Raw genomic sequence first — 22,704 nt, 5'->3', positions numbered from 1 at the left:
TCCCTCTCTCTTTGTCCCTCCCCACCTCTCATGCTCCCTCTCTCTCTCTCTCTCAAATAAATAAAATCTTTTTTTTTTAAAGATTTTTATTTATTTATTTGACAGAGAGAGAGAGATCACAAGTAGGCAGAGAGGCAGGCAGAGAGAGAGGAGGAAGCAGGCTCCCCGCGGAGCAGAGAGCCCGATGCGGGGCTCAATCCCAGGACCCTGAGATCATGACCTGAGCCGAAGGCAGCGGCTTAATCCACTGAGCCACCCAGGCGCCCCTAAATAAAATCTTTAAAATGATCATATAGAATCAAATGCAAAATGAACCTGTTATCATGTTATAAATTATTTTGCTATGTTTTCCCTTTTTAATATTTAAAACTAGAAGTAATACATACTTGTCAAAATGAAAAGTTTTGGAGTATACAGAGTAAAAACGAAAGTCCCTATTCACCCCTTCTCAATCCTTCTTGGTGAACACCCTTCCGGATTCAACGGTCTTAGAGAAAAACAGACGTGTGTTTGTAAGCGCACATACACGCTCACACAGTATTTTTAATAGAACTTCCATAGACACACCGTTCTACAACTTGCTTCTTACAATTTTGGACCTTCCCCTGTCCCACATGTATGAAAATCTACGCTGTCCTTTCCAATGGCTGCTATCGTGTTCCAAAGTAAGATCATTGTCTCATTTACTGCACCTTGTCCTCTACTGATGAACTTTTGGGTTAGTTTTAATTTTTCTTATTAGAGTTACACTCTACCCAAAATGGTGCAAACTCATCTGTGTATTCTGCAAACAATAAAAACAAACACAGGAACAATGAAGCAATAAAAACAATGAGTAAGCATTAGTCATTAAGAATGTAAGGTCTTGGGATGCCTGGGTGGCTCAGTGGGTTAAAGCCTCTGCCTTTGGCTCAGGTCATGATCCCAGGGTCCTGGGATGGAGCCCCGCATCGCATTGGGCTCCCTGCTCAGGAGGAAGCCTGCTTCTCCCTCTCCCCACTCCCCCTGCTTGTGTTTCCTCTCTCTCTCTTGTCTCTTTCTGTCAAATAAATAAATAAAATCGTTTAAAAAAGTAGTATTCCTAAATTATTCAGCAAATCTTCTCTCGGGATTGGTTGCCTCTTTGTGCAGGTGATGTAGGCATCAATCAGCAGAGTAGGGACTAAGGGGATGTGCTCCCCTCTCCTGGCCTGGCTCCCCCCGCAGGCTCCCTTGCAAGACTATCCCCGATTACAGCAATTCCATTACCAACCTGCTTTTCTTTATTAAGTTCTGTGGCTGCTACTTAATCCCCCTTTGGGGTAACACACTAAGTATCGCTGGGCTGACTCCCGCAGCAGGCTGCACAGCGAGGTAATTAGTACTCGTGAGAGGTGGGCGCGGGTCGGGGCGTGGGGGCTGGAGGGTGAAGAAAAGCAAAGTTGGGAACGAGAAGGAGGCATCACCCACCCGAAGCTTTGCCTAAACAACTTCTTGCGGAGCCAGCAGCTGCTGACGGCCGCTCAACGTGCGCGCCCCTCTTCTTCCTTCCTAATAGGTTACCAATTCTTTTCCAAGGGGTAAGCGATGATTCTCCAAGATGACACACAGATAGCACTGGCTGGTTTTTTTTCAGTCCGTGGACTTTCTAGTGACATTTTTTTCTACTCAGGTCGGAAGTTTAAGGGGTGGCACTTCTAGATAAACTCTTGTTTTCTTTTTTTTTTTTAAAGATTTTATTTATTTATTTGAGAGAGAGAGAGAGCATGAGAAGGGGGAAGGTCAGAGGGAGAGGCAGACTCCCCACTGAGCAGGGAGCCCCATGTGGGACTCGATCCCAGGACTCCAGGATCATGACCTGAGCTGAAGGCAGAGGCTTAACCAACTGAGCCCCCCAGGCGCCCTAAGCTCTTGTTTTCCTTATAGAAACAGACAGACTTAGCTGACCTGTGCTTTTCATTCTTTGCCCTACCCTCTTCTTCAAAGTCTCAGAATAAAAGTAAAATCATGACTCTTATTCAGATATAAAAATGGACATGTGTAGGGGCACCTGGGTGGCTCAGTTGGCTCAGGTCACGATCCTAGGGTCCTAGGTTCTAGCCCTGAGTCAGGCTTTCTGCTCAGTGGGGAGCCTGCTTCTCCCTCTTCCCCTGTTTGTGTTCCCTCTCTCGCTGTCTCTCTCTCTGTGTCAAATAAATAAATAAAATCTAAAAAAAAAAATGCGTGTTAAAGATTTTATTTGAACTCATGAGGGAACAAAGCATATGTGATAACCAGCTGAAAAGAGGAGACAAGGGGCGCCCGGGGGGGGCTCAGTCAGTTAAGCAACCAACTCTTGATTGGTCCCAGGACCCTGAGATTGAGCCGGAATCCACGTCTGGCTTGGGGCTCAGTGGGGAGTCGGCTTCAGGATTCTCTCTCTTCCCCTGCCCTCCCCACCTCTGTGTGCTTGCTCTCTCTCCAAATAAATAAGTCTTTTTTTTTTTTAAAGAAAATACAACTGTTAAATTAGACATTCTGTGAAGTTTTAGGCAATAGGTTTTTTTTTTTTTTTTTTTTTTTTTAGAAAGCAGGGATGATGGAAATTTCGGATTTCCCGGGCTTTTTGTTTTTTTAAGATTTATTTTAGAGAGGGTGAGAGCGCATAAGTGGGGGGAGGGGCATAGGGAAAGAGAGAATCTCAAAAATACTCTCCAATGAGTGTGGAGCCTGACGTAGGGCTCCATCTCCCCACTCTGAGATCATGACCTGAGCTGACGATTTTATGCTTTTAACTGTCATGCATACTATGTGACTTGTCATTGTTTTCTGGAATCAAGTGAAGAAACAAAGTAAAGTAGTTTAGCATTCCACAGAAGGTTCTGGAACCATAAGCCTATGACAATGCTTAGCTACTTTCTTGCCACGGTGTCCACCTTAGTTTTCATTCACCCTTGGACTTAAAATCACAAAACTAATATTGTATATCAAATTCTTTTTTTAAATAGATTTTATTTATTTATATGACAGAGAGAGACACAGTGAAAGAGGGGAACACTAGCAGGGGGAGTGGGAGAGGGAGAAGCAGGCTCCCCACAGAGCAGGGAGCCTGATGCAGGACTCAATCCCAGGACCCTGGGTTCATGACCTGAGCTAAAGGCAGAGGTTTAACAACTGAGCCAGCCAGGCGCTCCCAAATTCTTTTTAACATTAAAAATAGGTGAAAGGGGGTGCCTGGGTGGCTCAGTGGGTTAAAGCCTCTGCTTTCAGCTCAGGTCATGATCCCAGGATCCTGGGATCCAGCCACGCATCAGGCTCTCTGCTTAGTGGGGAGCCTGCTTCCTCCTCTCTCTCTGCCTGCCTCTGCCTACTTGTGATCTCTGTCTGTCAAATAAATAAATAAAATCTTTTTAAAAAATAGGTCAAATGATAAAGCACAGATTATTCTGAACATAGTATGAATACCATGGTTTGATTTACTTTACTACCTCTGCCCTTATTTCTTTTCTTTTCACCAACCCACCTCTTGGGAGACAGATGAACAGAGGTCATTGGGTTAAACATCTGGGAGATTTGAAACCAGGACGCAGAACTTGAGGACCACGCGCTTTCACAGGGATTCTTCCTGAGTCAGGTGAAAAGCTGAGCCCAAGGGTTAGAAGGAGAGAGAGAATCCTGAAGTTGATTCCCGACTGAGTGCAAAGCCCAGCTTGAATGCAGGGCTCAACCCCACGACCCAATCTCCCAGCCCACATTTCCTGGGAATCAGAGGAACTCTCATATCTGATATTTTCAAAATTTCTTTCAACTTTCATCTTCCAGGGGGAATGAAATTAAGTATTCCCAGTCGGGGGGAACACAGCTTCCTCATCACCTGCTTGGTTACTCTGTCCTTCCATGTTTTTCTCAACCAGCTAAGATGCTAAATAAAATGACCACGTCTCCAAATAAGGTTATCAGTGATTGAAAACCTACCAGACTGAAAGTGTGAGTCATGATTCAAATTCTCTGAAAACTCCAGTTTGTAACCACTTCCCCCAAATTTCCATTTATAAATAGAAAAATCAAGAATGAACTGGTTTTCTTTTCTTTTTTTTTTTTTTAAAGATTTTATTTATTTATTTGACAGAGAGATAGATCACAAGTAGGCAGAGAGGCAGGCAGAGAGAGAGGAGGAAGCAGGCTCCCCGCGGAGCGGTGAACTGGTTTTCTTTTTAAATCCACTTCCTCGTCTCTAAAAAATTAGCTTACTGCACAACTTCACCCAACACATGTATGTTGTTCTGATCGAAGCAATTCTAAATAAAGCTGAATTGCTGAAACTTCCTGTTACTTCTCCAGCAAGAGCTGATAACATTCAGCATGAAATTTCACTTTCACGTAAAGGATGTTTAAGGATTTTCTAATTCGACTCCAGCAGAAGTTGCTTGATTCCTTGTTACTACGAAACCCATAGCAACAAAAACAAAAAGACAAATCAGGAAGAATTCTGCATCTTAAGAAATTGCAGTCAAACCTCTAAATGTCAGTGTTAGGAATAACAGAAAGGAGGCAGGTTAATAAAATACAGCAAGAGTGATAAAAGTTGAATTATTGGGGCAAGGACAATATGCATTTTGATTTTGATAGTTACTGCCATATTATTGCCCTTGTAGGAGACCTGCCAATTTCACCTTCCTGGAGTAACTAAGGAGGGTGTCTATTTCCATACAGCCTTGCCTTCACTGGCTGTCACACTTTTTTTCATTCTGATAGGCACAAGGTGGTATCTCTTTGTAGTTAGATTCTGTTTTCAGACAGGGAGAGAGACAGACAGACAGACAGAGTGAAAGATTCTTAAGCAGGCTCCATGCCCAGCACAGAACCTGATGGGGGGCTCGATCTCACAACCCTGAGATCATGACTTGAGCCAAAATCGAGTCAGATGCTTAACTGTCTGAGCCACCGTGGTGCCCCATGTATAGTTTTAATTTATATGTATCTGATTTGGAGTGAGGTTAAGTAACTTGTCATATGTTTATAAACCATTTGTATTTCCTCTTCAGGGAACAATTATTTTCAGAGCCTTTGCCCAATTTTCTATTTTGGTCCTTTTCCTATTGAATTGTAAGAGCTCTTTATATAGCAAAGAGATTTGTCTTTGATGTGATTTGCCAGTATTCCACCCCCCCCCCCCGTTTTGCTGTTTGTCTTTTGACTAAGCAGTTGATTTGGTTCAACATAAAGAACTTTTATTTATTTATTTTTATAATTCGATTAAAAATTTTTTAAAAAAGATTTTATTTATTTATTTGACAGAAAGATCACAAGTAGTCCGAGAAGCAGGCGGAGGTGGAGGGGTGGTGGGAAGCAGGCTCCTGCTGAGCAGAGAGCCTAATGCGGGGTTTGATCCCAGGACCCTGAGATGATGATCTGAGCCAAGGGCAGAGGCCTACCCATCGAGCCACCCAGAATCCCCTCAACACAAAGAACTTTAATCCCAAAGATTTTCTAAGTATTTGTGTGCCCCAAGGAGGCTATTGAGATAGAAGACTCTTATTTGGACAGACACAGAAATCCTCCAGTTTGATGTGCACTGGTGGGCCCTTGGTCAATGATTCCCAGCAGAGAGATGAGAAAAAAGGGACAGAAACTGCCCTGTGTGTGCGATGTTCTCTCCATAACCGGCGGGAACACGGGCAGACACAGCACCTTTGGGAACGCATTTCTCCTCCTTAAGATGGATTTAGGCGCACATTCCACCTAAGACTTCCCATCAGAGAATGGAAGGGCACTAGGAGGAGGGGTCCTGCCTCACCTCTCCTGATAGGGGGTGTTTAAGGGTGTGCAGAGCCCCTTTCACATGGTCTGTGCCAGGGCCCCCTGGTGTTATTCTAGCTCCGATACATCATTTTTGGAAATGCACAGCTGGGGCTAACCGAGTCCTGGGGGTTGGGTCAAGAAAGAATTCTTGAGATATCTTAGGTGCAAAATGTCCACGGGACAAGACCCAAGGACAGAAAGACCTGCTGCCCCAGGATTATGAGCAAGTGATTTTATACCTTGGGGTTGGGAGAAGTAAAGATGAGGGAAGCTCTTAAAGGACTTTCATATGTTAAAGAAGACTGTCCGGATCCTGGAGGAATGTCAGTCTGCCTATCTCAAGTATTTGTCGATGGGCTGCAGGTTATATGGAGATTAATTTTATCCACATTCCCTCCGCCTTTGTTTGCCACACCCTGGTGAGAGGGGCAGACAGATCCTCGCACAAGATTTATTTTAGCCTCCGTGGCCGGGTCGACAGTGTTATCATTATCACGCGCACTGATGCAGAGCTTGGTTAGCTTGCCCAGGCACCCCCGCGCGCTTGCTGGAGGGGCTGTGTGCCCGCGGCACCCGTGTCAGCTTGGAAGCCCCGCCCACCCCAGGGCTAGAGCAGGTCCCCGGAGCCACGTTTCGGGATTCAGGAAGGAAGGGCCAACAGCCTCAAACGAGCGGACTTGCTGAGGTCTGAGATGGACGACTTCCATCTTCCATCTCCCCGTCCGCCTCATCTATCGCCTCTCAGAGCTCTCTGGGCTGTGCCCAGGCTCCCAGAGCGTTGCACACGTCGCCCGGAATTTTTGCGCGCACGCGTGTCACTGTCTCACCCAGACACACGGACGGAGCCCGGGCACGGCCGCACTGGCACGCACACAGCCTGGGCGGAGCGCTCGGGAGCAGGCGGCTGTCGCAGACCGTGGGGCGGGGCGGGGGCCCGGGCGGGGAGCCGGGCAGTTCCGGGGAAGGAACCTAATTTCACCGTGAGGGCGGCCCGATGGAGAGCGGGAGGAAAACCCGGGCGTTCAGGGGACGACGCCCCCTCCGGGGGAAAGGGTTCTTCCTAGAAGGTCCGCGGGCTTCTCTCGAGGCTTTTGGAGAAACGAAGCCGGGCGCATTTCCTCGGAAGTCGAGCAAACTGGGCCGGGCCTGAGGTCCCGCCCCGTCCCGCCTGGCTTGGGTGGCCGGGGATCTCCCCGCCCCGGCCGAATCCCGGGCTGGAGGCCTCCCGTAGGCCCTGCCCCCTCGCCCTCCACCCGGCTCCACCCCGCCCCGCCCCGTCTTAGCCCAGCCCATACAGTCATCAACCCCCGCCCCATGTTAGCCCCGCCCACAACATGTTCCTCCAACCCGCCCTCTAACCCCGCCCACTAACTGGCCGCGCGAGGTGGGTGCGGCGGCCGCAGCGGCGGGGGCGGGGCCAGCCTCACCCGGAATGAAAATAAACGGCGGCCGCTGCCGCATCCGGGCACTCCGCGGGTCGCGGCGGGCGCGGTGGTGGCGCAGGTGAGGAGGCGGCGGCGGAGCGTCCTGTTCCCGGCCCGGGCCTCACCCGCGCTGTCTGGCGCCCGGGTTCCCGGCACGACCCCGACGCATCCCCCTCCCGGGGCGGGGCGCGGCCACAGCGGCGGGCGGTGGGCGGCGGGCGGTGGGCGGCGAGCGGCGAGCGCGGAGGCTGCCTGGGGCTTGGGGACGCGCCGACGGTTCGCGCGGCCCTAGGTCTGCGCTGGGCCGGGCCCGGGTGGTGGGGGTTTCTGGGGAGTTGTTCTGGGGGAGGCCGAGGAAGAGACGGACTCACTAAGTAAACCTCATTGGCGAGACAAAAAGCTTGGATGCTAACACTGCTATTCCAGATATGTCATTTGGGATTCGTATTTGCAGTCAGAGCTAGATTTTCTTTGCTATTTAATGAGAAAATGTGGTCGATTCTGCGTTTCTCTGATGATCTGGTTCCGCATTTGTCATCTCCTTCCCTTACTCTTATTTTTTAATACGAGAATCTTTTACTACTCCGCTTAAGAGAAAAGACCGTGTGTTTTGAATATACGTGTGTATGTATGTATATTTGAAAAGCTCTGGGTAAAAGTCCCCATAGATGATTCATTACAAAAGTGAAAGCGAAAATTTTAAAGGAGCAGTTAACAACGTTTCACTTTCAGTTTGGAGCAGTAATATTAATGAATTTCTGGGCTTCCTCCCGCCTCCCGTTCCCCACCCCCGCCCCCGTTTTATTGAGAAATAATTGACATACATCACTGCTTTTTTGACTGTAATATGAAACATTGTATGGCATGCATAATGAAACTTTCAGTTCTCCAGTTAAAACTGGAAACTCCAGTTAAAACTGGAAAGTTTATTAAACTTTCTGCTTTTGATTTGATTTCAAGTATGTATCCTCTTTTTATTCTGTTTATAATCGACATTTTTGTAAATTTCAAAACAGCAGATTAATCTTTTTATTATTTTTTTAAAGATTCTTTTTAAAATTTGTTTGACAGAGATCACAAATAGGCAGAGAGGCAGGCAGAGAGAGAGAGGGGGAAGCAAGCTCCCTGCTGAGCAGAGAGCCTGACGTGGGGCTCATGGGGCTCGATCTGGGGCTGGATCCCAGGACTCTGGGATCATGACCTGAGCCAAAGGCAGAGGCTGTAACCCACTGAGCCACCCAGGCACCCCAGATTAATCTTTTTTAAACATTAAGTCTCATGCCTATGGACCTGCATCTGTTCAGTTGATTTGGTCAGTGGGTAGAGTGTGGGATGCACACTGCGTTTGTGAAACCCTTTGGGCCTTTAGATCTTTTTTTTTTTAAGATTTTATTTATTTATTTGACAGAGAGAGATCACAAGTAGGCAGAGAGGCAGGCAGAGAGAGAGGAGGAAGCAGGCTCCCCGCTGAGCAGAGAGCCCGATGCGGGGATCGATCCCAGGACCCTGAGATCACGACCCGAGCCAAAGGCAGAGGCTTAACCCACTGAGCCACCCAGGCGCCCCTGGGCCTTTAGATCTTAAAAAGAGCTTGAGTCCATGCATAAGAAGCCCATGAAATGATCCTCCCTCCCCATTGGTATTTTATCCAGAATTCATGAAGATTTGTGAGTAGGGAACTATGTATAGTGGTTGCCTAAGTTGTGTTTCGTGCTTTTCTATGTGAGCAGCAGTTTGTTAGTGGTTGAAGATCCAGGGTGTTTTCTCGTGGGTCACCTGGGTGCACAGCAGCCTCCTCTTGTCGTGTTTGTTCCTTACACCCTTTCCTCCTCCTTGCCCTAATGACCCTCTTTCTCCCCCCAGACCGATATGAAATAGATTTGAACTTTCTTTTAAAATAGTCATTTATGGGGGCACCTGGGTGGCTCAGTGGGTTAAGCCTCTGCCTTTGGCCTGGGTCATGATCTCAGGGTCCTGGGATCGAGCCCCGCATCAGGCTTTCTCAGCAGGGAGCCTGCTTTCCTCTCTCTCTCTCTCTCTGTCTCTCTGCCTGCCTCTCTGCCTACTTGTGATCTCTGTCTGTCAAATAAATAAAATCGCTTAAATAAAATATTCACTTATGGAATACATTGAAATTAACAAACTTGATTTAAAAAATTAGGTGAGCTGGGTTTTGGGGGTGTGGAATACTGCAGGCTCTATATAGAAAAAGAGAAAGTTGCTTATCAAGGTTATGTGAACACTTAGATCTATTTTTTACTCTGTAGAACTTGTTTTCATCATTTAGAAGCTAATTACCCTTTTACTTTTCTAACTCCTCTGATTTGGCTGTTTGACATCTCCAGCAGCCTTCCCCACTTCTTTGAATCGCAACGCTAGTGAGGAGTAGGAGTTGTCTACTCATCTCCTTTGCTGCCGGGGGCTTCTTCGGGAGAGACTCCCGAAGTAGGTTACATACTTGTGTATGTTACATACACATAACTTTATTGTATGTTTTTATTTTAACTTTATTATATGTTTATGTAACATAAACATAACTGTGTATGTTACATACACAGGGCAGACAAGCAGCAAAGGATTGTGGGACAGAATGCAAAGTCCTGTGTTGTAGGCTGAAATCCCTGCGCTAGTTATGGCACTGCCTAACTTTGTGACTTTGGCTGAGTCATTTTACAGCTCTGGGGCTTGGGTGTTTTCGGCTGTAAAGTGATGATCCAACTGGTGTTAGATTCGAATAGTACATAGATCTGCTGTTGTGTGCTCACTGCAAAATATATAAAACTTTTCTAGCAAAACCTTTTAATTTTAAAAATTCAGATATAGAGAATATTTTGATAGTTCGTGGTTCCAGCCAGCTTTTATGTTTACCCTGCCAAGGTGGTTGATCTTCGTGCTAAACTCATCAAGATACAAATACAGGAGAGTTTACGTATGTATGTTGAATTGTTTATGAAAGTTAACAGCTTTAAGGACTTATCTTTCTCTCATTTGATCTTTTCTCTTAGGTCAGAGAATAATAGTTTAAGAAATAGAAAGGTGTCATTTAAAAAAAAAGAAATAGAAAGGTGTAATAAACCTTGCTACATTTTAGCAACTTTGAAATACAAATTTTATGTAACATATTATATGTAACTGTATATAGTGTATTTTAGCATATATATAGAATGTGTATATTTTAGAGACATTTAGAGCTAGTTAAAACCTAATCTAAAAGTAATTTAGAGGGGCGCCTGGGTGGCTCAGTTAGTTAAGCCTCTGCCTTAACTTAGGTCATGATTCCAGGGTCCTGGGGTCAAGCCCCACGTTGAGCTCCCTGCTCAATGGGGAGCCTGCTTCTCCCTCTCCCTCTGCATGCTGCTCCCCCTGCTTGTGTGCTCTCTCTGTCAAATAAATCTTATTTTTAAAAAAGTGATTTAGGGGCGCCTGAGTGGCTCAGTGGGTTAAGCCGCTGCCTTTGGCTCAGGTCATGATCTCAGAGTCCTGGGATCGAGTCCCGTATCGGGCTTTCTGCTCAGCAGGGAGCCTACTTCCCTCTCTCTCTCTGCCTGCCTCTCTGCCTACTTGTGATCTCTCTCTGTCAAATAAATAAATAAAATCTTTAAAAAAATTTAAAAAAGTGATTTAGATTAAACAGGAGAGGGAGGTGTGGAGGTGAGTTCTTCTTAGCACATGGAACACATCAGCATGTTTGGTAAGTGATGAAATGCTTTGAAATGTTGTGTGGGGTTTTGCTTATGTACTGTTTTGCTTTCAAGAATGGCGCAAAAGAAATATCTCCAAGCAAAATTGACCCAGTTCTTAAGGGAAGACAGAATTCAACTTTGGAAACCTCCATATACAGATGAAAATAAAGAAGGCGGTTTGGCGTTGAAGGTATTTTCTTTCAAGACATAAATAAATAGTGTTGTATGTCTCCTTGGTAAATAAGATTCTGAAGTTCCCGGAAATTTCCAGGTTTAACTGTGTAAATTTTTGGCATAACCAAAAGTATTAGTGATAAGCAGGTACCCACTTTAGAATTGACAGACTTATTTTTGTTTAGTAAGATTTTATTCATATGAGAATGGTCTCTAATTTCCCAGGCACATACTATTTTTAAGACCTTCACAGTGTTACATGAGATTAGTAACGTGGGAACTGATTTTACCCTGCTGCTGCGCGGTATTAGTGGCCCTGCAGGCGTGCATTACGTGTTCACGGGGAACAGCTGGTTGGTTCTCTGTTCTCCTTGCTCGTGTGCTTTGCTGTAAAACAATGTCTCCCTTCCCCCAGCTTTTTTTATACTATGGCTATCTGTTCATTTGTCCAAAATACACTTTTCTAATCCTTCCATCTCAATTTTTTTTTTTTAAGATTTTATTTATTTATTTGACAGCGAGAGAGAGAGAGATCACAAGTAGGCAGAGAGGCAGGCAGAGAGAAAGAGAGAGGGAAGCAGCCCCCCTGCCAAGTAGAGAGCAGAGAGCCTGACGCGGGACTCGATCCCAGGACCCCGAGACCATGACCCGAGCCGAAGGCAGCGGCTTAACCCACTGAGCCACCCAGGCGCCCTCCATCTCAATTTTTTATGGCAACATCAGAAATGGCATTATTTTATGTGAATGAGGTTTCTAGAAATTGAAGTTTGCCTGCTTTTTCAGACAAAAACATTAATCATTTTTGACAGAACTCTTTTATATTGGAGTATAGCATGTACTTCTTTGCTTTCTCTGTCCAAGTATCCTGAGATGAACGACGGATTGGAATGATTGGGTACGATTGGACAGTATCAGGGACTAAAGACTGTCACAAGGGCATCACATTGTTCAGTGCTGTGACACAGTGATGCGCTTGGGAGGGAAGAGGTTTCCTTCCTGTCTTTCCCATTCCTGACAGGCCTCACTTTTTATTTTTTGCAACCCATCTTGTGACCTTTTTCCTGAATTTGCTTGTTATAGTCCCTTGTCTCTGAAGCTAGGTATGGCATAATAAGAGAGCTATTTGGTCTTCGTCCCCAGTACCTGACACGGAGCTTCTAAAACCCTTGGAATATCCCCAGTGGTCAGGGGGATAGGAGCATCTTTTGTTCCAATGAGGCAACTCTTGGTAATACCTTCAGGATGGGGCTGGTGGCCAAAAAGACCAAACTTCAATTAGAAGATGAGACTTTTAGGGCCTGGGTGGCTCAATTGGTTAAGCGGCTGCCTTCAGCTCAGGTCATGACCTTAGGGTCCTAGGATGGAGCCCTGCCTTGAGCTCTCTGCTCAGTGGGAGTCTGCCCCTCCCCCCATTCATGTTCTGCTGGCTCTCTCTCAAATAAGTAAATAGAATCTTGAAAGGAGAAAAAAGATTAGATTCTCAGCCTGCTTTTCAACCTTGGGGAGAGGAGAGGGCCGGCAATTGAGTTAATCACCGGAGGCCATTGATATAATCAATCATGCCCACTGTAATGGAGCTCTTAAAAGCCCTTAAACGATGGGTTTCAGGGAGCTTCCAGATTGGCAGACAAACCCATGTGCTGAGAGGGTGGCACGCCCTGACTCCTCAGGGATAGGAGCTCCTGCACTCGGGACCTTCCCAGGCCCCACCTGTGTGCCTCTTCACCTAGATTTTCATCTGTGTCCTTCATTACAAACTCTGATTATAAGTATAGCATTCTTCTGAGTTCTGTTGAGTTGTTCTAGCGAATGATTTCACGACCAGTACCAGTGATTGAGAATTTTTTGTTAAGAAAGTTATTTAAGGGGTGCCTGGGTGGCTCAGTCGTTAGGTGTCTGCCTTAGGCTCAGGTCATGATCCCAGGGTCCTGGGATCAAACCCCTCATCAGGCTGCCTGCTCAACAGGAAGCCTACTTCTCCCTCTCCCACTCCCCCTGCTTATGTTCACTCTCTTGCTGTGTCTCTCCCTGTCAAAGAAAGAAAGAAAGAAAGTTATTTAAGTCTAATTTGACTTGTTCTCACAAGTTAGAAAAATGAGAATGTCTTCTTTGTGGTTTTTTTTTTTTTTTCTTCCGGTTTCCTCCCATGGAGTTGATAACTTCATTGTTCCTTAAAGTAATTTATAATGCATTACAGTGACATAAGTCATGGCCCACTTTTCCTTTACCCCTAGAACAATCCCAGTTATTTTCACATCTTCTGTTGGGTGTGTTTTCCTATTCTTTGTTTTTATTTTTCCCTGGATCCTTTTTAGCCTCTGTATCTCTCTAGATGCCAAGCCCATCTGGATTTCCCTCTGATGGGCTGACCACCAGTCAGCAGTTTCTTTTCTTTTCTTTCTTTCTTTTTTTTTTGTTTTAAGATTCTTTTTTTTTAAAGATTTTATTTATTTATTTGACAGAGAGAGAGATCACAAATAGGCAGAGAGGCCGGCAGAGGGGGAGGGGGAAGCAGGCTCTCCGCTGAGCAGGGATCAGGCTGGGGCTTGATCCCAGGACCCTGAGATCATGACTTGAGCCAAAGGCAGAGGCTTTAACCCACTGAGCCCCCCAGGTGCCCCATTGCCTTAGAGTCCTTCCTACACTGTTCTGTACTGTGCCTCTTTTTTGAGTTGGCACTACATTGATCTCTTTTCTGATTTTGCTTCATAGGACCTTGCTAAGAAGTACTCTGACAGGCTAGAATGTTGTGAAAATGAAGTAGAAAAGATAATCGAAGAAATACGTTGCAAAGCAATCGAGCGCGGCACAGGAAATGAAAATTATAAAACAACAGGAATTGCTACAATTGAGGTCTTTTTACCTCCACGGCTAAGAAAAGTGAGTGATTTTCCCAAAGGAGTACGTGTAGCTATGCTTTGTTGACTTAGTGATAAATTATGATTTTTTTTTTAAGTTATAATCCAAAGTGAAAAGTTCTTTTAAGTTACTTTACATGCTAAATGTTTATCAACTTCAAAATTAATTTTGGGATTTTTAAACTGGAACATTTACGAGGTAGGTTTGTCCCTCTTAGGCCTCCCAAACTTCACAAAGCCACGCATCACATGCTTACCTTTTCTAGAGTTTGAATGAGCGTTTAGAATAATGGGGACTTAAAAGAGTACTTCCGGTTTTCCCAGACCGTGCACAGGAGGACACATCAGGAAGGACGTCTCCCTCTTTTCTGTGCTGCTGGAGGCTACAGGGTAGTCAGCTGAGTGCTCAAGCAGGGCCACCTCCTGTCAGGGCCACGTCCTAAGTAGTTCAAGTCCAGAAATGGCATTGGGGCAGGGTACCCAAGGGTTGCTGGCCTCTGAGCACTGATCGGTGTTAATCATTTTCAGAAGATATGAAAATACATAAATATGTGTGTCGAGCTCCCACAGGACCCAGCAGTTTCACTCTAAGAGAAATGAAAACCGTGTCTGTGCAGAAGCTTTGCTCATGAATTCTTATAGCAGCTCTGTTCACAAAAGAGCTCTGTCTAGCTCTGCCTAGCCAGAAGGTGGACACAGCCCAAGTGTCCGTCAGTGGGTGAGCAGATAAATGCACTGTGGCCACACGCTGGAACATCCTTCAGCCATGAAGAGGAGCGGAGTGCTGACGCATTGTCAATGTGGCGGAACCGCAGAAACGTTAGGAAGGAAGCCAGACACCAACGCCACATGCTGTATAGTTCCATTCGTACGAAACGTCTAGAATGAGTAAATCCATAGAGACTGAGACGAGATTAGTCGTTGCCTGGGCTTGAGGGATAAAGGGAGAGAATAGGGGGTACAAAATACGGTATTTCTTGGGGAGGATGATGAAAAAGTTCTGAAATTTGATCATGGTTGTGTAACTTTATAATAATGGAAACCACTGACTCATATTTTAAACAGGGCTTTATGAGCTTTATGAAATGTAAATTTTATCTCATTAAAATTTGAAACAATGTCTAGGAAAAATACAGAACTGTATGAGAAAGAGAAAATTATGTACGTATCTACCTCAGGATGCCCGTTCATGAATTCAAAGGGTAAAATATACGAATATAGGCCTCTTTGCTAGGATGCAGCACCTGGGAAGCCAGACCACCTGTCATAAAGCTGGCTGGCGAGTGTGGAATCTGAGCAGGTTTGCATGGTCTCCTAGGCTTTTGCAGTGATTCTGCTTCCTGAGCCCAGCCAGGGGGGAATGAAGAGGTTCCAAGATGGCGTCTCTGTCCACTCCCTGCTCAGGGGGCACAGTTCCCTGAGAGTGGCTGTGGTGCCGAGGTGGTGGGCTGGGCCCTTGTGTCCTGTAGGCCAGCTTCCATGAGTGAAGACACATCACAAACCCCTCTGAACGTCTTGCTTCCCCGCAGAGGCTGACACCCTTCCTGGGGTGCACACTTTTACGCCCTTGAGGGCTGCTGGGTCACAGGGTCAGCACGTGCCAGGTCGTGTGCGGTAGCTTCTCCGCCCCGCGTGCCTCATTTCAGTCCCTAACATTGATACCAACCTTCCTGATTTTCTAGACGGAGTAATAGCACCACAAAGTGTCACGCCGAAGTACATTTTCTTTCTTTTTAAAAAATTTTTAACGTTAATTCAGTTTAGTTAACATATAGTGTATTGTTAGTTCCAGGGGTAGAATTTCGTGATTCATCAGTTGCATATAACACCCCGTGCTCATCACATGACGTGCCCGTCTTCGTGCCCATCCCCCAATAGTTACCCCATCCCCCAACCACCTCCCCTCCAGCAACCCTGTTTTTTCCCTGGAGATAAGAGTCTCTTAGGGTTCGCCCCCCCCTCTGTTTTTATCATGTTGTATTTTCCCTTCCCTTCCCCTAAGATCTTCTGTTTTGTTTCTTAAATTCCACATATGAGCGAAATCATACTGTATTTGTCTTTCCCTGACTGACGTTTGCGTAGCAGACAGTTCCTTCCATAGAGTTCTTTCTGTACAGTTTCTTTTATTTGCCTTTTTTTAAATAGGATAGGAAAAACCTGTTGGAGACCCGCCTGCACATCACTGGCAGAGAACTGAGGTCGAAGTAAGTATCTGGCTGCCCGGAGCCCCAGCTGCTCTCGGCGCTCTCGTGCTGGCTCGCAGGGTCCTTTGACAGTCCTGTTAGACAGCTGGGCAGGGACTGTTCTCCTCACTTAGTGGAAAGGAAAATTGAGGCGTGGCCACTGCAGAACGTGATCAGGCTCACACTGGCAGTTAAGGGCAGAGCAAGAACTCAAGACTGGCACCATTTGCCTTCATTTCCTGGCATAACTTGAGACCGGCGGGAGCTCTGTGCCTCCCACCTAACAGGTACGTGGTAACGCGCTTGAATCAGTGCGTGAATGATATAAACAGAGATAATGACCAGATCATTAGTTTTGAATTTTCTTAGTGCGTTCATCACTTGCTGTGACATTCAGCCAAGTGTTTTCGCCACATTCAGGCTGTTGGCCCATCTGTAAAAAGAAAACCTTCCTGTCACATACTGGTGACAGTCTCACTCTTGAGACCGTTCGGTTGTGTCATCCACGTCTGTGGTTTTAAACGTTCAGTGTTTCCAGTACCTCCAGCACTAGCCGGCTCTGGCTCTGGAGCTGATTTTTCTCGTTTTCTTTGGTCTACCTGAGGGCTGTTAGGGATGGATTCAGGAAGCACCATTCATTCAGTGCACAGGAGGAGATTGTCTGGAACAAGCCTCTGTTATGGGCTTCTCCTAGGAGACTGCAGGAGCCTAGAGAATGGATTTTCTCCAGACACGCGGCGAGGGCCGTCCTCTTGCGATGCACATTCCCCACGTGTGGTCTCCGCTTCACGAGGAAACCAGTAGTACAGCAGATAGTTGAAGAAAGAACACTGTCTCTCACACAGTTTCGAGTAACGGTCTAGAAAGCTGGCTTTATCGTGAGGTGGTGTTTGGGAGATGGTACATTGAAATACTGGGCATTCCTAAATGAAATGTATAAAATAGTGGTCATGATTAAACTCCATTTATCGGATAATAATACATTGATTACCTGCAGCCTGTACCGGTTTTATTTTCCAGAATTGCGGAAACCTTTGGATTCCAAGAAAATTACATCAAAATTGTCATAAACAAGAAACAGCTTCAACTCGGTATGCCATGGCGAAGTGCAGGTTCTCTGTCTCGTTAATACAATGACTGCGTCTTTTTTCTCACTGTTCTTCTATTCACAAATTTCTAGTGGCTTTCCTGCATGTACGCTCTAAAACAGCTTCCTGTAGAGCTGATTAAAATAGAAACATAAAGCAGAAACAACCCTTCTAATCGGTATTTACTGTGTGTTCTGTGCTGGTGGGGAGAAAAGACGCTCGTTGCAGATCTGAGGAAATGTTACAGGACGGGAGTGTAGGTGTGCTCAGAGTGAAATGGGGGTTCCAGTAAGTTCTCTCCAAGGCAGCAGGGCTGAAGCTGAGTGAACGCAGTGGGACGTGTTCCGAATGAGAGAGCCTCATATTGGAGCCCCCTGACATGAATTTGAGCAGTTGAAAAAGGTCCAGTACAGCCGAGTGTAGAAAGTTGAGGGGTGGGCAGTGCTTTTTAAACGGAGGGCGACACAGAGGCCACAGTGAAAAGGTTACAGCAGCGGTTCTCAACCACGGGCAGTTCTGCCACCCAGAGGACCTTTGGCAACGTGTGGAGACATTTTTGGCTATCGTGACTTGGTTGTGGGGTGGGGATGGAGGCTTACGCTCCTGTCACTCGGAGTCAAGACCAGGGACGCTGCTGAACCATCACACGGCACAGGACAGCTCCCACGACAGAGACTTGCTTGGCCCCCGATGGCCGTAGTGCTGTTGTGTAGAAAACCTGGGCTCTGTGAACTCGTGCAGTATTAGAAGGTTCCTCTCAAGAGAGGCAGGAAGCCACAGATGCTGGGGGGGGGGGGGTGACTCGATACATTTTGGTTTTAATCATCCCTGTGGGTGCGGCAGGGGAATGGACTTGCAGGAGGCACGAACGGACCTGGGCGACCAGTTAGCTGTTGGAGCCGCTCAGGTAGGCACTGCCCGGTTTCCAGTTGGCTCTTAGGGCTTAGGGAGGCAGGTTCACATCCTAGCTTGGTGGAACGCAGCCTGCACACGGCCCTAGCCTGCCTTCTCTGCCAGCCGTTCCCCATCGTCTGTTTCCGACGTCTTGGGTAGCTTTTCACTGTCCTCTCATCTCTGTGACACTTCCGTTCCTGGTGTTTCTTCACTGGGTGGAAACCCTTGATTTCGTTGTTATCAGAGCCGTCAATTTCCACCTTATATCGTTTGTGTTTAAATAAGGTCTTTCCCCAAGCCCAGGGCCTCACAGTCTTCTATGTTTTCGTGTATTAATTAGCCTAACCTGCATGAGGTCTGCAGTCTGTCCACAGCCCCCTTTATGTATAAGTAAAGGCAGAGGATCCAGCTTCTCTAACATTCCCTCCTAGACTTGCCTTTGCCACACCGACCCGTGGTGCCTCCTTTATGAGACGTCTTTTTCCGCACTTCCCATCTTTCCATTTACCTGTAGGTTTATTCCTGGACCAGAGCCGTAGAGGTTTTTAATTGGGTATCATGGACAGATAACATTATATTAGTTTCAGGTGTACAACATAACGATTCAGTGTTTGTATATATTGTGGAGGGCGCACAATAATGTCAGCTCACATAGTGAGACAGTTTTTTTTCTTGTGATGAGAACTTTTCAGATTCTGCTTCCTAGCAGTGTTGAAATATACAATATAGTAGTATTAACTCCAGTCCCGTGCCGTGTGTTACATTCCAGGACGGACTTGTTTTGTAACTGGAAGTTTCTATCTTTTGACCACCTTCACCTATAGAGTTTTTTTTATGATTGTGGTTTTGTTGTAGTTTTAAAATCTAGTAAGATGAGCCCTGTTCTTGGCCCTTCTTTATCAAGGTGACTTGGCCATCGGTGTATCTTTATTTTTCTTCATAAATGTTAGAATGTTTATCAGGTTTCTCAAGGAAAAAAAATTTAATGGCGTTTTCCAGAAAAATACTCCAATTTATATACTTACAGTTTATAATATCTCATTTTTTTAAAAGATTTTATTTATTTGACACAGAGAGAGAGATCACAAGTGGGCAGAGGGGCAGGCGGGGGCAGTGGGGGGGGGGAGTAGGCTCCCCGCTGAGCAGAGAGCCCGATGTGGGGCCGATCCCAGGACCCTGAGATCACGACCTGAGCCGAAGGCAGAGGCTTCACCCACTGAGCCCCCCAGGCGCCCCTGTTTCATTATTTTAAAATCTATATGCATCTGTGTTTATTCTTCATTTTAGTGGTTTATTTGCATCTTTGACTTAATTTTTGTTGGGTTTGTGTATTCTATTAATTTTTCATAGAACCAACTTCTGATTTGGCGAATATACTTTCATTCTGTTTCATCATGTCTGACACAGTCTTGATTACCATTTTATGTGTAAGTGCTTAAGGCTGTTAAGTGCTTTACCCAGGACCACAAAGTTCAGAAGAACCGGAGAGGTTTGCTTTTAGCTGCCACAGTGCGCTCCCCCTCACAGTTCCCCGCTGCACTCTGCCTTCTCAGCTGTTGCTGCGAACTGGGGGGATTATTTCTCCAGTTAGAGGGTATGGATATTACCCTCCACTTACCAGTCACAGAATTATGCAGCCAGACATCGGCGGGTGCTCACCGAGCCTGGGGCGTGGTGGCTCGCGAGTACTCGCACGGCTTTAGGAGTTCCATTGAACAGAATGGCCCGTCACCAGTATACAGTGTATTTTTGGCTCTTTTCGTGAGAGGCATTTCCGACTTTTACAGGGAAAACCCTTGAGGAACAAGGCGTGACACACAACGTGAAAGCCATGGTGCTTGAACTCAAACAGTCTGAAGAGGATGTGAGGAAACACTTCCAGGTTGAGGAGGAGGAGCAAAATGAAGCCGAGCTCAAAGAGAAGAGAATCCAGAGGACCAAGAGAGGCCTGGAGATACTGGCGGAGAGAGGTGCACAGAGCTCTGGGCGCTCTCTTTCCCTCTAGGCTGGAAAGGGACACGGGGCGGGAAGGCCAGGGGCGCTGTGGTCACAGTTCGCAGGGACTTTTCTTCCCCACAGTCTAATACTCGTAACGCCCCCTCACTGCGTTCTGGTGTGGGATTAGCGGACTTCCTTTCGGTTCTGTTGCAGCTGAGATGGTGGTGGACCCAGAAACCACACCGTATTTAGACATAGCCAACCAGACGGGCAGATCAATCAGAATTCCTCCGTCAGAAAGAAAGGTAAGTACTTCAGAAATCACGGCTGAAGCTTTGATTTGCTGTCAGAACAGAAGTGGTTTTCTAGCTGTTTTGTCTTGGACTGTCATAAAGGGTTAGAAACCGTTTTCCATGGGAGCTTCTAAACAGGGTGGAAGCCCGTGACACGCACCTGCGTCCCCCAACTCAGCCTGTGACGTTCAGTGCCGTAGAACAGAATGGCTCCGTGGCATGTCCCGCAGCAGGGCTGAACGTTCCCAGGTGACGTGATCTGCTGCCTTCTGCACAGGCAGCTCCCCGTGGCGTGCTGGTTTGGGTGCTTTTTTGTTTTTGTTTTTGTTTTTTACCAGAGGGCATGTCCTCTAAGGGATAGATCAGAATGGGGGGGGGGGGCAGGAGGAGGCGTGTGTAATTTGGGAAAGAGCCGGACAGGTGATTGTGCCATCCCTCCCCGCCTTTCCAGTAATTTGGAATAGGCAGGAGGTGGTTTATCTTTGAACACATCGCAGGGGGTCTCTGCAGCAGCATTCTACAGCTGGGACCCAGAGGTCAGTATCTGAGCTGGTCCAGTAGCTTCCGATAAGGAAGAGCTATGATGACTGTGGGTCAAGTCCATTTTAATTGTTCTGTCTTTAAAGGACAAGTTAGAGTAGACTTCACTCCATGACTTACATGGTTGGAAATGAAGGATTAAAGTTAAGTTTTAATAAGAGAACTTGGTAGCTATCAGTGGATTGATGCTTGTTTATTTTTAAAATGTTGGTAATTATTTGCCTACAATTCTCTTATATTAAATGATGATATCCAGGGGCACCTGGCTGCCTCAGTCAGTGGAGTGTGTGACTCGATCTCACGGTTGTAAGTTTGAGCCCCATGTTGGGTGTGATTTAATTTAAAAAAATCTTTAAAAAAATAAATGGTATCCAGACTTTTTGGGAAACCTTTACAAAACTGGATTATATGAAAATTCAAATTTAAATATTAATGAACTTAAAAACATTTTTGGATTGCTCTTTCTTTTTTTCAAGTAAGCTCTGTACCCAATGTGGGACTTGAACTCAGAGCCGCAAAATCGAGAACAGCACCCTCTGCTGACTGAGCCAGCCAGGCACCCATGGATTGCCTTTTAAAAATTGTTTTAGGAATACTGGAGTTGACGGATACTTCAGAAAAAGACTTGATTAAAACTCTAGTTTTAGTGAGGGGCGGCTGGGTGCCTCAGTTGGTTAAACATCTCCCTTTGGTTCAGGTCATGATCCCAGGGTCCTAGGATCGAGCCATGTTTGTGTGTGTGTGTGTGTGTTCGTGTCCCCTCCTTCCCCCCCGACTCCCTGCTCAGTGGGGGACCTGCTCGCTCTCTCCCTCTGACCTTCTCCTGCTGGTGCGTGTGCTCACTCTCGCTCTCTCTCAAATCTTTATTTAAAACCCAAAAACTAGAAAGTCAAATGAATGCTTTTTTTTTTTTTTTTTTTAAAGCGCGCATGAGCAGGGGAGAGGGCAGAGAGAGAGAGAGAGAATCCCAAGCAGGCTCCATTGCGGAGTTCAATGCTTGGTTTTATGATCCTGAGATCAAGACCTGAGCTGAAACCAAGAGTCACGTGCTTAACTGACTGAGCCCCCCAGATGCCTCATGAATGCTTTCTTTCAAAGGGAAAAGTTTTCAATTAGCAATAATCGCGCCTCGGATAAACCTCATTGGCTACGATACTGCCACTGCGCAAAGCTGCTTTCTTTCAAAGGGATACAAGCATTACTGGCTGCTCTTTATTTGTTCAGTCTTACTGAATACTAGAAATAGATCTAAATCAGCGGATACTGGAATAAACTGATGGAAACAGACAGACAGGTGTGGGTTATGACCCTGTCAGCCACGTTAAATTGAGTGCTTGATCTCAGGATTGAAATGAAATGAAGCTTTGATTATATTTTTCTTAATTTTAGCTTTTAGATTGAGTTGTGATCTTGGGTTTTTAAAAAATCTTTATTCGATTTCTTTAGACTTGATATGCTTTTCATATAATTTGTTTTATTACAGTTTAAAGTAATGTTTTTTTTTAATTCCATATTTTTTTCTAGGCCCTTATGTTAGCTATGGGATATCATGAGAAGGGCAGAGCTTTCCTGAAAAGAAAAGAATATGGAATAGCCTTGCCGTGTCTCTTGGATGCTGACAAATATTTCTGGTAGGCACTTTTGTACTTGGTGGTACCTGCCTTAAGGAAGATAGTCCAGGTTACACGCAGCGCCGTCTCTCTGCCTGCGCGCGTCAGGCTTCAGCTTTCCGCCCAAGACAGTCGTGAATGTGAAGAGAGTAGTTGCAGTGTAGACCAGTTTGTGAATTACTTTATCCCTTCAGATTGCTCATCTCTCTTCCCTGTAAGGAATTTCATAAGCACACACTTGTTCTATTTGGACAGCCCG

The 22,704-nt window shown here is 46.0% G+C and overlaps 1 protein-coding gene and 1 pseudogene across 3 annotated transcripts in view; one reads left to right on the top strand and one right to left on the bottom strand.

Annotated features, from left to right (window-relative positions):
* Positions 1 to 7,155: 7,155 nt before the first annotated feature.
* Positions 7,156 to 22,704, top strand: part of NUB1 (negative regulator of ubiquitin like proteins 1) — a 28,993-nt gene continuing 13,444 nt past the window's right edge. Inside the window, exons 1-8 of one of the 3 annotated variants that reach the window (XM_046020317.1) lie at positions 7,156 to 7,263; positions 10,940 to 11,057; positions 13,754 to 13,921; positions 16,045 to 16,103; positions 17,103 to 17,173; positions 19,852 to 20,034; positions 20,216 to 20,307; positions 22,360 to 22,466. In XM_046020317.1, coding sequence (XP_045876273.1) covers positions 7,193 to 7,263; positions 10,940 to 11,057; positions 13,754 to 13,921; positions 16,045 to 16,103; positions 17,103 to 17,173; positions 19,852 to 20,034; positions 20,216 to 20,307; positions 22,360 to 22,466 — 869 coding nt within the window. In that variant the 5' untranslated portion in view covers positions 7,156 to 7,192. Of the gene's footprint in view, positions 7,264 to 7,288; positions 7,477 to 7,539; positions 7,611 to 10,939; positions 11,058 to 13,753; positions 13,922 to 16,044; positions 16,104 to 17,102; positions 17,174 to 19,851; positions 20,035 to 20,215; positions 20,308 to 22,359; positions 22,467 to 22,704 lie in introns of those variants that run through there. The other 2 variants (XM_046020319.1, XM_046020320.1) reach the window with 2 other exon arrangements.
* LOC123952332 lies at positions 21,811 to 22,008 on the bottom strand (annotated as a pseudogene).

Source organism: Meles meles, chromosome 10, assembly GCF_922984935.1.
Source record: "Meles meles chromosome 10, mMelMel3.1 paternal haplotype, whole genome shotgun sequence".
Lineage (NCBI taxonomy): Eukaryota > Metazoa > Chordata > Mammalia > Carnivora > Mustelidae > Meles > Meles meles.
The sequence above is the reverse complement of the archived record's forward strand: the minus strand, read 5'-3'. Positions and strand labels throughout refer to the sequence as shown.